At 42.3% G+C, this 11,741-nt stretch overlaps 1 protein-coding gene across 1 annotated transcript in view; it reads right to left on the bottom strand.

Annotated features, from left to right (window-relative positions):
* Positions 1 to 3,410: 3,410 nt before the first annotated feature.
* ADTRP (androgen dependent TFPI regulating protein) overlaps positions 3,411 to 11,741 on the bottom strand; it is a gene marked incomplete at its 3' end in the record, with an annotated part of 9,232 nt that continues 901 nt past the window's right edge. Inside the window, exons 2-3 of the mRNA XM_010170840.1 lie at positions 4,957 to 5,091; positions 3,411 to 3,512 (exon numbers count right to left, since the gene is read on the bottom strand). Coding sequence (XP_010169142.1) covers positions 3,411 to 3,512; positions 4,957 to 5,091 — 237 coding nt within the window. The remainder of the gene's footprint in view (positions 3,513 to 4,956; positions 5,092 to 11,741) is intronic.

Genomic DNA, 11,741 nt, shown 5'->3' with positions numbered 1-11,741 from the left:
AAACGACTTGTATGCACCCAGGTTGTTCTTTCACTCCTTTGCTTTTTCTTTTTACGTTCAGATACTGGCAAAGTGCAAAGGAGCTCAAGGGGCTCAGGCCATGTGGTGTCTATTGTCATCTTTGCTGAAAGTCTGCCAGGTAAGTAATTTTTCTTCTGTGCCTCAGTTTACCATCCCTCATTTTTTAATTTGTATTTAGCTTACAAGGTCTTCAGAACATTCACGGTTCATAACTATGTGTCAGTAAAGAGCCCAGGACTCTATAATGCTGAGATTTGTCAAGGTGAGAGGGTAACATGGCTACAGAATAAATTCAGGAAAAAATGGCTAAACTAAGCTTAGCTGCAGCCTGAAAATAAAGGAAATTGCGCTTTTTACAAGAAAAATTGTGTTTTACAAGAACTGTCCCTTACAAACTGAAAATATAACCCCCTTCACAACAAGGTAACTGTGTCATTACTATTTTTGTGAACGCATATGGTCAATGTTGACGTGCATCTTTTCTCTTGTTATAGATTAAAATGTTTTTGAGTGATCTCTTCTGACCCACCATTGCCCCTTTTTGTTTAGCATTCAATTCTGTCGGCCCCTTCAGAATGTAATGTTCCCCTAAACTGCCATTAAGTTGAATAATACATGCATATGATTTAATCCAAGCTGTCTCCAGCAGTTTAGTCGCCTTCTGGAAAGTATCCAGATGTTGCTTGAAAAGAGATGACTGGGAAAGTAATAAACAATTTCACTTGACGAATTGGGCAGCATATCTTTTGTCTCAGCCATCTTCCACATTGAAAATCTTGGTCAAATAAAATAATTGTGCTTGAGACTTAAGTAGGTTTTGGTTTGGGTTTTGTTTTTTTTTTTTCATCCAAGCTTTGTATAAAGATGGTAAAACACAATTATCCTGGACAAACAGAAGTGGAAAATGAGGCACAGCCCTTGAATTAAACTCAGTAGAAAGGCAAAGAGAGAAACCCAGGTAGTCTGGAGTATTTGGCCTCCTTCAAATATGAGCAAGATTCCCTTCTGGGTTAGCCATCCTTTCTGCAAAACAGAAAATGTTTCAGCTCAGAGTGCAAAAACATGCCTAAAATGTAACGCTCTCTGTACGACTCTGGGCTACCAGGTGGCTGACAACATTTCCCCACTGTAAGAGCAGTAAATGTGAGAAAAATAAATGGCTAGTTCTTTTTTTTTTTTTTTTTTTTTTTTTTTTTTTGCAAGGAAGGTGCTGCAGCATCACTGTAAACTCAGGGAGCTTGGTATTCCTGAAATGTTCTTGCATGATTATTTTTTAGGTTCAGTCTTCAGTTACATAACAGCATATGCTTTCCCTGTTTACAACGTTAAAATAGACCAAGATTAAAAAAAAATAAATAAAAAAATACTCCCACTGCAAATGCTATGGCACTGACGTCTACTACTGAAACACCGATGTCTTTTTTTTCCACCAAAGCCAGCTAGAAGCTGCCTCAATCTGCCATGAAATGTCTGTAATCTTAGAGCCAGAAAGTATAGCAACGTGCAAGGAAATGAACCCAAAGAACAAGTGTCTGCTTGGCAATCAGAACTTGGTAATTGTCCCTTGAAATGTTGGTAGCTCTCTGCATCTCCCCAGTGTTCCCAGTGGATATTTTAAGTTGAAAGAAAGAAATGCCTCAACTAAGCCTAAAAGAACCTGTTGGAAGGTGTCCCAAAATGTGGGGATTGTCAATAGTGGGGATCAGTCTATGCTGGTGGTGGATGTTTTATGCTCAATAGTGACTGGAAGGAAAATTTCCCACCCAGGAACTGTCAAACTCAAGATGTCTGCAGTGTATGAAGAGCTTTAGAAATAAAATACTAGGTTTTGATAGAGGTTTGCTTTATGTGAATTTCTCTCTCGTCAAAATAATTTTGTGGAAGAATTGTTTTCCTTTTTTTAACACCTATTTTTGACATTTCTGAAGTGGAAAAGCTTTTTGTTGTTGTCAGAACGACTCTGTTATGAAATGTAGATGTAGGCAGGGTAAGAAAGAAGTTATAACTAATACATTTGAGGGATTCCTTGCAAAGAGTTCTTGCACTTGAAATAAAAATGTACATTCTAGCACCTCTCGACCTTTCCATGTCATAAACAAATGTGGAAATGGAAAGGGCAAATTCTCAGCTGTGCACTGGGATTAAAACAAGCAGCAAAGCCCATCTCTGCTCAGCTCCACCCTGTGCCCTCCCTTTCCCCAGCACCTCCACTACCCTGAAGATTTTAAACTTCAACCAGTCACTCATTCTGAATGCTGGACCTGAAACCAGCGTGATGCTGAGGACACCAGGAATTTTTCTTTTTGGTGGATGATGGTTTTGAGAATGATGGTTTTGGTGGATGATGGTGCCTGTTTATGTCCATGCAGAGGTTTGGACAGCCATGTAAGGACCCCGGTGAGATGGACTGGTGGGCAGAGAGCAGGTGATAAGGTTAAAAGTGCAGGATGGCTGCAGTTTATCACTCAGATATCAGTAATGCGGACATGCCGATGTGTCTTTGGATTCCCGGAGCACGTCTCTGAATACGCTGGTCTAAATCAAGTGGCTGCTCAAAACCTTTAGCAAGTGTCCTCAGCCAGAAACCCCAAAGCCTCCTGCATTTACCTTCAACTTGCATTGGGAACTGCTGCAGTGGGTTGCAAAGCATTGTACTTAAGAAATGAAGTCTAGAGAGAAATGAGTCTTCTGTGCAATTATTTCATGCTTTCTGGCTTCTCTGATTCAGTCTAACGCTGAACCTCTCCCTCCGCCCCACGAGGCCTCCCTGACCTTCCAATCCACCCACGGTTTCCATGTTACTGTCAGCCTCCTTACACTTGACTGATGAGAAATATGTGATTATTCAACACATCATAAAAACAGCCAGAGCAAATGAAGGAGAAATCTGGAAAGTATTTATAGAAAATCTGTAAACAATCATTGCAATTCAGCTATTCAAAGCTGCTCACACATTAGCTTATTAGCTGTTGAGCTGTCGGGTGTTCTTTGATTCTTTCACCTTTGTAAAAAATTAAGAACTACTTTGTTATACTCCCAGCCATTTTGTATTTCATAGACTTCTGTTTGCAGAAACAATCTATTTTTTGAGCTACAATACCCAAGAGAATTTATTTTTTTTTCCCCCTATGACTACACATCTTTTCATTCACTTCAGAGGTTTGACAAGCACCGATTCATTGACATTCTTTCTGTGCTAAAAGGCTTCTCAAAGTGACTTCAAGCACATGTATCTGTTTGCTGTGTACAGCTCAACATCAGATTCAGATAAGTAAGAAGGAGGAGGTAAGAAAGAAGAAGCCGTGAAACTTCTGGAATGCAACACAATGCAACAGTGGGACACGCAAAGTCTCTCTTCTCTGCGAGAGGTAGAGGTGTTTCTTACTCACCACAGCATGATTTAACCAGAGTGGGATGACTCCATCAAGGCTTTTGGGGTAAACCAGCTCTCGATTGTAGGTATACAGTGTCCAAAAGGATATAGACACAAACTGCAACCACAATACAAAATCAAAGACATTTCAAAATGAAAGACGAACATAATTGATAGGATTTGGCTAGTGCTTTCATTTCTGAGAAGGCAAAACATCTCCTACATGAAAAATGGTGATATTGCCAGATAAACTCACATACCTCACATATTACAACATAAAGAAAGGAATTTACTCTGAGGTGCAGTGTTCTGTGTTGATAATGCAAGAAAAACCTCCTTTATAAACTGCCAACACTGACATTTTCTGTGGATTACTAATTAGTTTTAAGCTTTTTTTTTTTTTTTATTATTTTTCCCCTTTTGCAGATGGGATCTTTTGATGGTCCAGAAGTTCTCCTCGAGGGACAGGCTGTTAAGCTACAGCATTTGTTCTGCTCAAAGTAAAAACAGATCTTGGTAAGATGGTAAAACTTACCCTTATCTTCACAATTCCTAAGCCTAATTCCTAAAGCGCAGGTGCAAGCTGCACTGTGGACACCCATGTTTTTCCCAGCAGAGGAGAGTTTACAATGGGAGAACTTAACGGGAGGAAATGAACCCTGATACCTGGAAGCTGATTTGCACTTTTTTGGCCTGTTTGAGCAGACTTTGTGCCTGGGGTTGGACATCAGGGTGTGAGATGTGGGAAGGACGAGACTACTCTGTGCCTCTGTCTTGCAGCACGGTGAGGATGCCTGGGGAGGGATATGACAGCAGCATCATGAATATTGCTGTGCAGGGAAGAGAAATTAGCTAATCTCTCTGTCTCCATCCCTGGTAGGACTTTTTTACTGAGCCAACTGGCTGAGCTGCTTGTGGACCAGATTTAAGTAGCACTTCCCAGCCCTTTGAAATTCAGAGATGGCTGAAGGCTTCAATCACACAGAGTGGTACCTACATGTATGAGTAACCCATCGTGTCCTCTCCAACCCCCAGCACCAGATAAACAGCATTTCCAGTCTGTGGGGGAGTAGGTGATCTGTGGTGAATCTGATGTTGACTATGACTATAATTATGGACCTGTGAATCTGTTTCTCTCCGGAGCTTATTTAAAGCCAGGCTGGAGTCAGAGAAGCTGAGATGTGACATTTTGCTGCCTCTTAGGTACCCCCCTCATGTCCTCCTGGCCCGTGATGCCTTTTAGAGAAATGCCCCAAGTTGATAAATCCACAGCTAGTTGGATCGTGAGATTAACGGAGATGTGACACCTCAATAACCCTTTGGGGTCAATCTGTGTTCGCTCGGGGACAGCAACCCTAAAGTTTGTGCAAGAGGCTTTGCTTTCAACTGTGGCAGGCTCAGCGCCGTTTCTTCTTCTAAACATTCCAAATCCATTTTCAAATGGTGAAAGAAAGCCTTATTTATTATCTATAAGTTCATATCTATTTTATAGATGTGCATGCTACGCTGTACACCCCTAATCATTTATGCAAACATTATTTTTATGTACAGAGGTTACTTACCGTGGACAATGGGAAAGCCAGGGCACTGAAAAGAAGGTCTCTGCTGGAAATTACGCTCTTAGCACATCGCAGTTTCTTAATTAGTCTCAACACATCAGCCAGGAAGGACACCCCATAGAAGACAGCCTGCAAAACCTAAAGTAATTACACCTAATGAGGGAAACTCATCCAGCTTTAATTAGCACGTTCCTCAATGAACTCTGTTTTTGCTCCTCGGGGAGCTGTTTTGTTCGTGAGCTGCAAGCCCGTGTGAGGGAAATAGCTGTTGGCTAAATCTTTTTTACTAATTGAGACTGATTAAATAAAGTTGTTCGGAGAGAGAACTTTAACAATATCTCACTTAATAGACTAAACAGAGATGTGTGATGTGATTCAGAAGGGAGGGGTGGAAGGACATGCTGAAAGCCAGCTCCTTCACACTTCCTATGTTAATTGTTATGGTCCATGTATCTGAGCAGCAGAGAACAAAATATACCAGGAAAGGTTTCCTGTAAAGCAATTGCTTGACAGCTTCTTCCATCGTCTAGTCAACACAGGGTCTTCTTACCAGGGACTCAATGGGGCAGTTGATCTCAGCATCGAGTAGCTCAAAATGTTCTAACACGAGAATTAGGTGCAGAAGTTATCAAAACCAGATCCTCACAGAGATTCAGGAAAGGATTTCAAGTGCTTAGAAGCAGAGAACCATAATTCAGTAACTAAAACTGAATAAATTAAATTATATATAACTAAGGAATTTTGGACTGAGGGGGTGTGGGTTGTGTTTTGTTTTTTCTTTCTTTCTTTAAATGATTTACAAGTAATGAGGGTGGGGTTGCTTGGGGAAGGTGCTAAGAGGATTTTGTAAAGAATTACCCAAGTGCACTGTGACAAAACAGAATTCTGTAAATTGTGTATGAAATTGTAATAATATTGTGGTTTAAGCCGACAGTGTTTTTCTGATTCCTTCATTTTCTCTCCTAATGTTACACAGCAGATCGTGCTTGTCAGACACACAAAAGCAAACCCCAGCAGAAAAATACTTCTCCCACTAACTTCTGTTCTGCACTGAACCTAGTTCAGTTCTGTTATGGGATGACCCCTTCTTTTTAAGGCTAGGTTGTCCCAGGGTGATGCAAGATGGGAAATCCAGTTCACTGCAATCACTGGACCAGCTAGGGATGCTTAAATGGAAACAGGCTGTGTTACAGCTTTCAGGATGAGATCCTTCTGCCATGATCTTACTCTGAATCAGATATTTATTTAGAGCAGAGTGTCTGAAGTTGTGGCTGGTTACTTCATCAGTTTCTGAAGCAGCTGAGAAGGGTGGTGCTTGGGAGGGGACAGAATTAGTGCAATGCTTTCCCATTAGAAATTCCTCTATTATCAAAATATCTGAGGGAAGGAGGGGACTATGAGTTCACCATGCCCATTGTCAACAAGGGTTTCTGTAAACTTTAATTTCCACAGAATGAGCCTTCCTGAGGAGCAAAATGACCATAGTTTGCATGACCAAAGTATCCTTGCCATTATCCGCAACTATTCCCATCCATCTTGTGGCTTCCCAACAAAGGGAAAGGATATATCCTTCCTTCCCTACCCTTTCTGCAATCCAGATGGTTGCCACAGTAGACTGCAGCCAGGTGCCGATCTGTGTGATTGGTGGAATGTCCCCCCTCCTTGCACACACCCACAGTGGTGGTGGAGGCAGGGAGATGATGGTGCAAGCTGGTTGACCAGCCCAGGGTTACCCAGGATGAGATATCCGAGGTCATGCCCCACCTGGTTCAGTTGCAAAGCCCGTGTTTCTTCTCAAGAGCGTGGGATTGAACAGCCACATTTTTACATTAAAAAAAAAAAAAACCAACCAAAACCCAAAAAACAAGCAGCTTCATCAGAACCCACATATGGTTTTGTTCAATTCTGAGGCACCCAAAACCAGCTCTTTTAAATGTGGTTTTTTTCCTCTCTCTCTTCCCCCCACCATTATCTCAATTAGCCTCTGAAACTGCAGACACCATTTCAGTCAATAGGGATTCAGCCCTCTGACTCATGGGTCTAGTTCAGCAAACTCCATCCCGGGGCTCAGCGCACTTAAACTTGAGGACATGTTCAACCCAAACATGTGTCCCAGTCCTTGGCCTCACCAGGACACCAAAAACAAGTCCCTGAAGAGCTAAGAAAAGCCTGGTAATAAACAGAAGCTCTTATTACACCCTGTAGAGAAAGCAGTAACTTTCTGTAAAAAGCATGAAAAATGGAACATGAGGGTGGTGACAGTCTGGTGACACATGGTGACTAATTGCCAATAAAGCAATTAGGGAGAGGTCTGGTTCCCAGAGGATGGGGCTATTATTATCTTGTTCATGGTCAGCCTTACATTAATCATGGGACAAGGATAGGCTGCTTCTTTTCCCCCCCTTCAAAATTAACTAAAACAAACATTTCTGAAAAGAAACAGTCCCAAAACAGGCACATTCTCAGTTGGGTAAATATTCTGTCATATGCAGGGGAGGACAATGTTATCTTCCGTATGGAAAATGCTTATCTGGACACGTAACCTGACCCATTTCGCCGGCTGAACATGGAGAAGAACAACGCCTGAAGAAGTTTGAACTCCATCTCAGGAGCTTGCTTTTGTGCTGCTTGTAGCTCTTCCCTTGTCTATTAGCATGGGTTCAGAGGGATTTCAGTCAGTTTGTGATTGCCCTGTATTTTTAGGAGCAATGGAAGAATACACAAGTAATTTTCAAGCAGGGAAACTGAACCTAGCTAGAACCATCCCTAGTAACCCTCAGTCTGGCAGAGTGCACTGCCAGTAGAATGGAGTTAGAGCTCCAAACCTGTGCTCTTCCGGACTTGCTTCTGTAAGAAAGGTCTCACAGCCCTTCACTAATGGGAAAATATTGACCAAAAAAAAAAATTGACATGAAAACATCAAATTATTCCAGATGTCCTGTGAATTTCCCAAACAGCAGTGCTGGCATTCACAAATCCATTGCAGCCGCTCATGGAATATAAATCCACTGGCTGTAAGTAAAGAGGATCCCCTGAAGTATTCCCACACGAACAGAAGGAAGACTGGAAGCATTCAGAAAGCTAACGATTAACCCAAAGAGGAGAATATGGATATGATTATCCCTGTTGGAGAGATGCTGCTTTCCTCTCTAGACCCCGCAGAGCTCCACGGCACGAGGTGCTGTAGAAATGCTTAATTTGACCAGATCGATTTTCCAAACAGAGTCATAGTGACAAAGACAAACCTTAATTTTTATCTGCTGCAGTGATCAAAGGGGTGTTTCTGTTTAACTAACCTGACATGATTTACTTTCGCCTATAAGATCCAGCCATATGTGTATATTGAAATCTCCAACTAGTACAAATAAATTGGGCTCCAAGCTCCATCCTTACAGGGGGATAAATCCAATATTCAGAGTGGGCCATTAGACATAACAGTCAACATTTAGTGTAGAGGCACATCCATTCATATGATAGCAACCTGGAAAATATCTATACTAAATACTGGGTCTATTCTGAAATAAATAAATAAAAACCAGCTTTCAGGAGAATTGAAAAGTATTTCAATTACGAGAGACAAAAAGCATAAGGAATAAAACGGGGCAGGAATAGGAATGCAGTTAATAGTTTTTAAAGGTGCAGTGTGCTCGTTATGCAATGATTTAGTAATAGATTTACAGCAGTGAGCAGCTTTTTATGAGCTCGGATATTTCAGGCAATGAATGATTCAGCTTGTCCTGTTTTGTATCACAGACAAATGAATACAAAACTGGTTTTATCTATCATTTCTGCTTGTTCAATAATTGGTCAATGAACTGCTTTGATACAAAACCCACTTATCTTTTTTTTTTTTTTCCCCTGCTACAAAAATATTTCCTTTCTGAATCTTGATTGCTATGATCATTACCTCGATAAATGGATCTGAAGTAACGTCAGAGCTGTAGCTCTCTTGGGAGAGCCGCATGACTAGTGTGGAATTGAATGAGGTGCTAAAAGAGGGTCATATCTAGAAGAAATTCTTCCAGCCTCATCCCTCCAGCAGAGCTAGGAGTCAAGCTGCTTTTCTGTCCCCTGGAAAATGTCACATTTCCCAGTATTTCCATTTCAGATCAGAGTGAGATGGCCACAGCAGCTTTCCACAGAAGGACATTTTTAAATGCAATTCCAAAGAGCTAAGAGGATTTTGGGGGGGGAAATTTCCAAGTGATTCAGCCAGCCGGTGCCAGAAGCCAGGCAATCGCTGTCTGGTAGGAGACAGGCAGAAGGGCTGGACAAGGGCTCCACGTGCCTGGCTCTGGGGAAGCCTCCAAGACATCCCCCAGCCCATGGCTGTGGCTCTGCTGAACCCCCACAGCCCAGTGGGAACCTGTCTCCCCCAGGACCATACTTCCCAGCTTCCTGAGGTGTTTTCTGGGACTACTTCTAAAAGCACAGAAGTGTAACGCATAAGGTGTGCACCTGATGGATGTCCCTCTGGTTGACAACCACCTCTTGTTCCTTGATGTCCATCAGCAACAACAGAGAGTGGTTTAACACTAAACCATGGGATGACTCTTCTAGGTCCTGTGGAGTCCCAGAGGGAGCTCCATGGGCCCTCTGGGCCATATTGTCTTCTCACCCTCTTCCTACCTTATATAGTGTCTCAGGAAACTTTTTCCACCCAGCGATAGCCTCAAACACTTCCTCAGCTCAGTGGGAGGAGGGCTGATGAGGGCATTTCTCTCCTCAGGCTCCTTTCCCTTTTTGTCAGTCCTTTCTTGTAAAAAAACACGTTTCTGCAGAAGGACCGCCAGCCATGGAGTAATTTCGCACAACCTGCCCCGTTGCCACATTTTCTGCGTGAAAGATAGGCAACATTCAGCCCAAACCACCTCCCTGTTGGCTGACAGCTCTGTTTTAGCATCGAGGTCGGATCAATAGGAAGTTAAAAGATGGGAAACAAAGGACTGGAGAAGTGGAGTAAGCCCCCCGCTCACGGAGATTTAATGAGACCTGAGCTGTTCAGCAGATCCATAAATGAGCTGGGGAAGGGAATGAACACCGAGGTGGTAAAGCTTTGTAAATCTTTTCTCTTTCTTTTTATTTTTATTTTTTTCTGTCAAAGCAAAGCCTGACTGTAAAATTGCCATAGAATCTCAGGACACTGAGTGCCTGAAAGATCAAATAGCAGGCAAAAATCAGTGTTGGTAAATGCAATGTAATGCATTTAAAAAAAGAAACAAAAACAAAAAACCCAACTTCAATTATATATTTTTCAACACTGGGTTCTAAATTAACTACTACCATCCTGGAAAGAAATGTTGGACTCATTGTGGACTCAAACTGCTGGCTCCTTGCTTGCCAGTAATCAAAAAAGACAAATAGAGAGTTAAGAATTTATAAGAAATAAGCAACAGACAAGGAAACACCTTTAGGCCACTGTATAAATCCGTGCTGTGCTCATAGCTCGACTGCTGCAGCCTGCCCTACTTACCCCTTCCTGAAACTAGAAAAACTACCTCAAAGGGCAACAAGGATGTTTTAATGAAAGAAGCAGCCCTTTGTGAAGAGAGATGAAAAAGGCTCGGACTTCCAGCTTGCAGAGAAGAATAACCGAAGGGAAAAATCTGGTAGAGGTCTCTAATGAGCGGCAAAGAAAAAGTGAACAGGGACGGACACTGAAATTAATATAACACAGAAGTAAAGGGGCACCCAATTCAGTTGTCAGGGAGCAGGTTTACACCAACAAAATGAACCACTCTTTCACACTTGCCTTGTGGCACTCATTGCCACAGGATAGGGAAGGCACCAGAAGTATAAACAGGTATGGTTTTTCTTGTGATAGATGAAGGAAAGGTTTTGAATGGATATTAGGTACCTTGGACTGGACTTATTTTCTGGCTAAGTAAGTCAATGTGACATTATGAGGACAGAAAGTGGAGAAGTTCATTTTACACTTAGGCCTGCTGTTGTCTTGTGCAGCCTGTCCCTGATCATCCACTGCTGGTCACTAAGGGAAGCTGGATGATAATTTCAGTGAGTGCTTCTGCATCCCAAAGTACTGGGAGATGGGTTACTTGCTTTGTCCTCTTGATCTCATGCTTTAGAACTGTGTCATATACTGGGTGATAGATCTCATTATAATGGTGCCAGGGGATGGGGGTAAAGATAGTGTTTTGCCTGAGAGTATGGCTGATATTTTAATGGAGCCAGCTTTCCCCAAAAAGTGTTTTAGTCAACTGACATAGGTCCCAGCAGGACAAGCAGAATATCCTTAAGATTGTTTAATCCTGACCGTTTGATTACTGGCATTTCAGAAAATTAATTTTTAAAACATCACAAAAAGCCTAGATGTACTGATACAAAGGCAATGTAGCAACAAACTCTGCATATGTCCTGACTGCAGCAAGAGATGGCCCCTCACTCTTCCACAGCCAGCTGTGGCTTCCTGAAGCCAAAGCTGTAGTAGTCACCTCATGTGCCCTTCATCACCTCTTGATTGCAAATATTTCACAGAGTCACAGAATGTTGAGGCTGAAAGGAACCCAAATTTCCCAGCCCCTTAAGGGTCTCCAAAGGATCCACTTGGAGCTGGGGAGCCTTTAGGCTCCCATTGAAGTCCACCACGCAGTGTCTCCTTCTGAAGAATAGAAGTAGAGACAAACATACCCCAGGCTGGACCTCCTGCTGATATTTAACTCTGACAATCACACAGAAGGGACAAAAGGCTACAGAGGTCCCTGTGGTCATCCTTCAGATTAGCTACTGTCCCTGAAATATGTCCCTTGTAGAAACCCTCTCCATAAGCC

This window comes from Antrostomus carolinensis, unplaced genomic scaffold (genome assembly GCF_000700745.2).
Source record: "Antrostomus carolinensis isolate BGI_N321 unplaced genomic scaffold, ASM70074v2 scaffold17496, whole genome shotgun sequence".
Classification (NCBI taxonomy): domain Eukaryota; kingdom Metazoa; phylum Chordata; class Aves; order Caprimulgiformes; family Caprimulgidae; genus Antrostomus; species Antrostomus carolinensis.
This window is presented reverse-complemented; position numbering and strand designations above follow the sequence as displayed.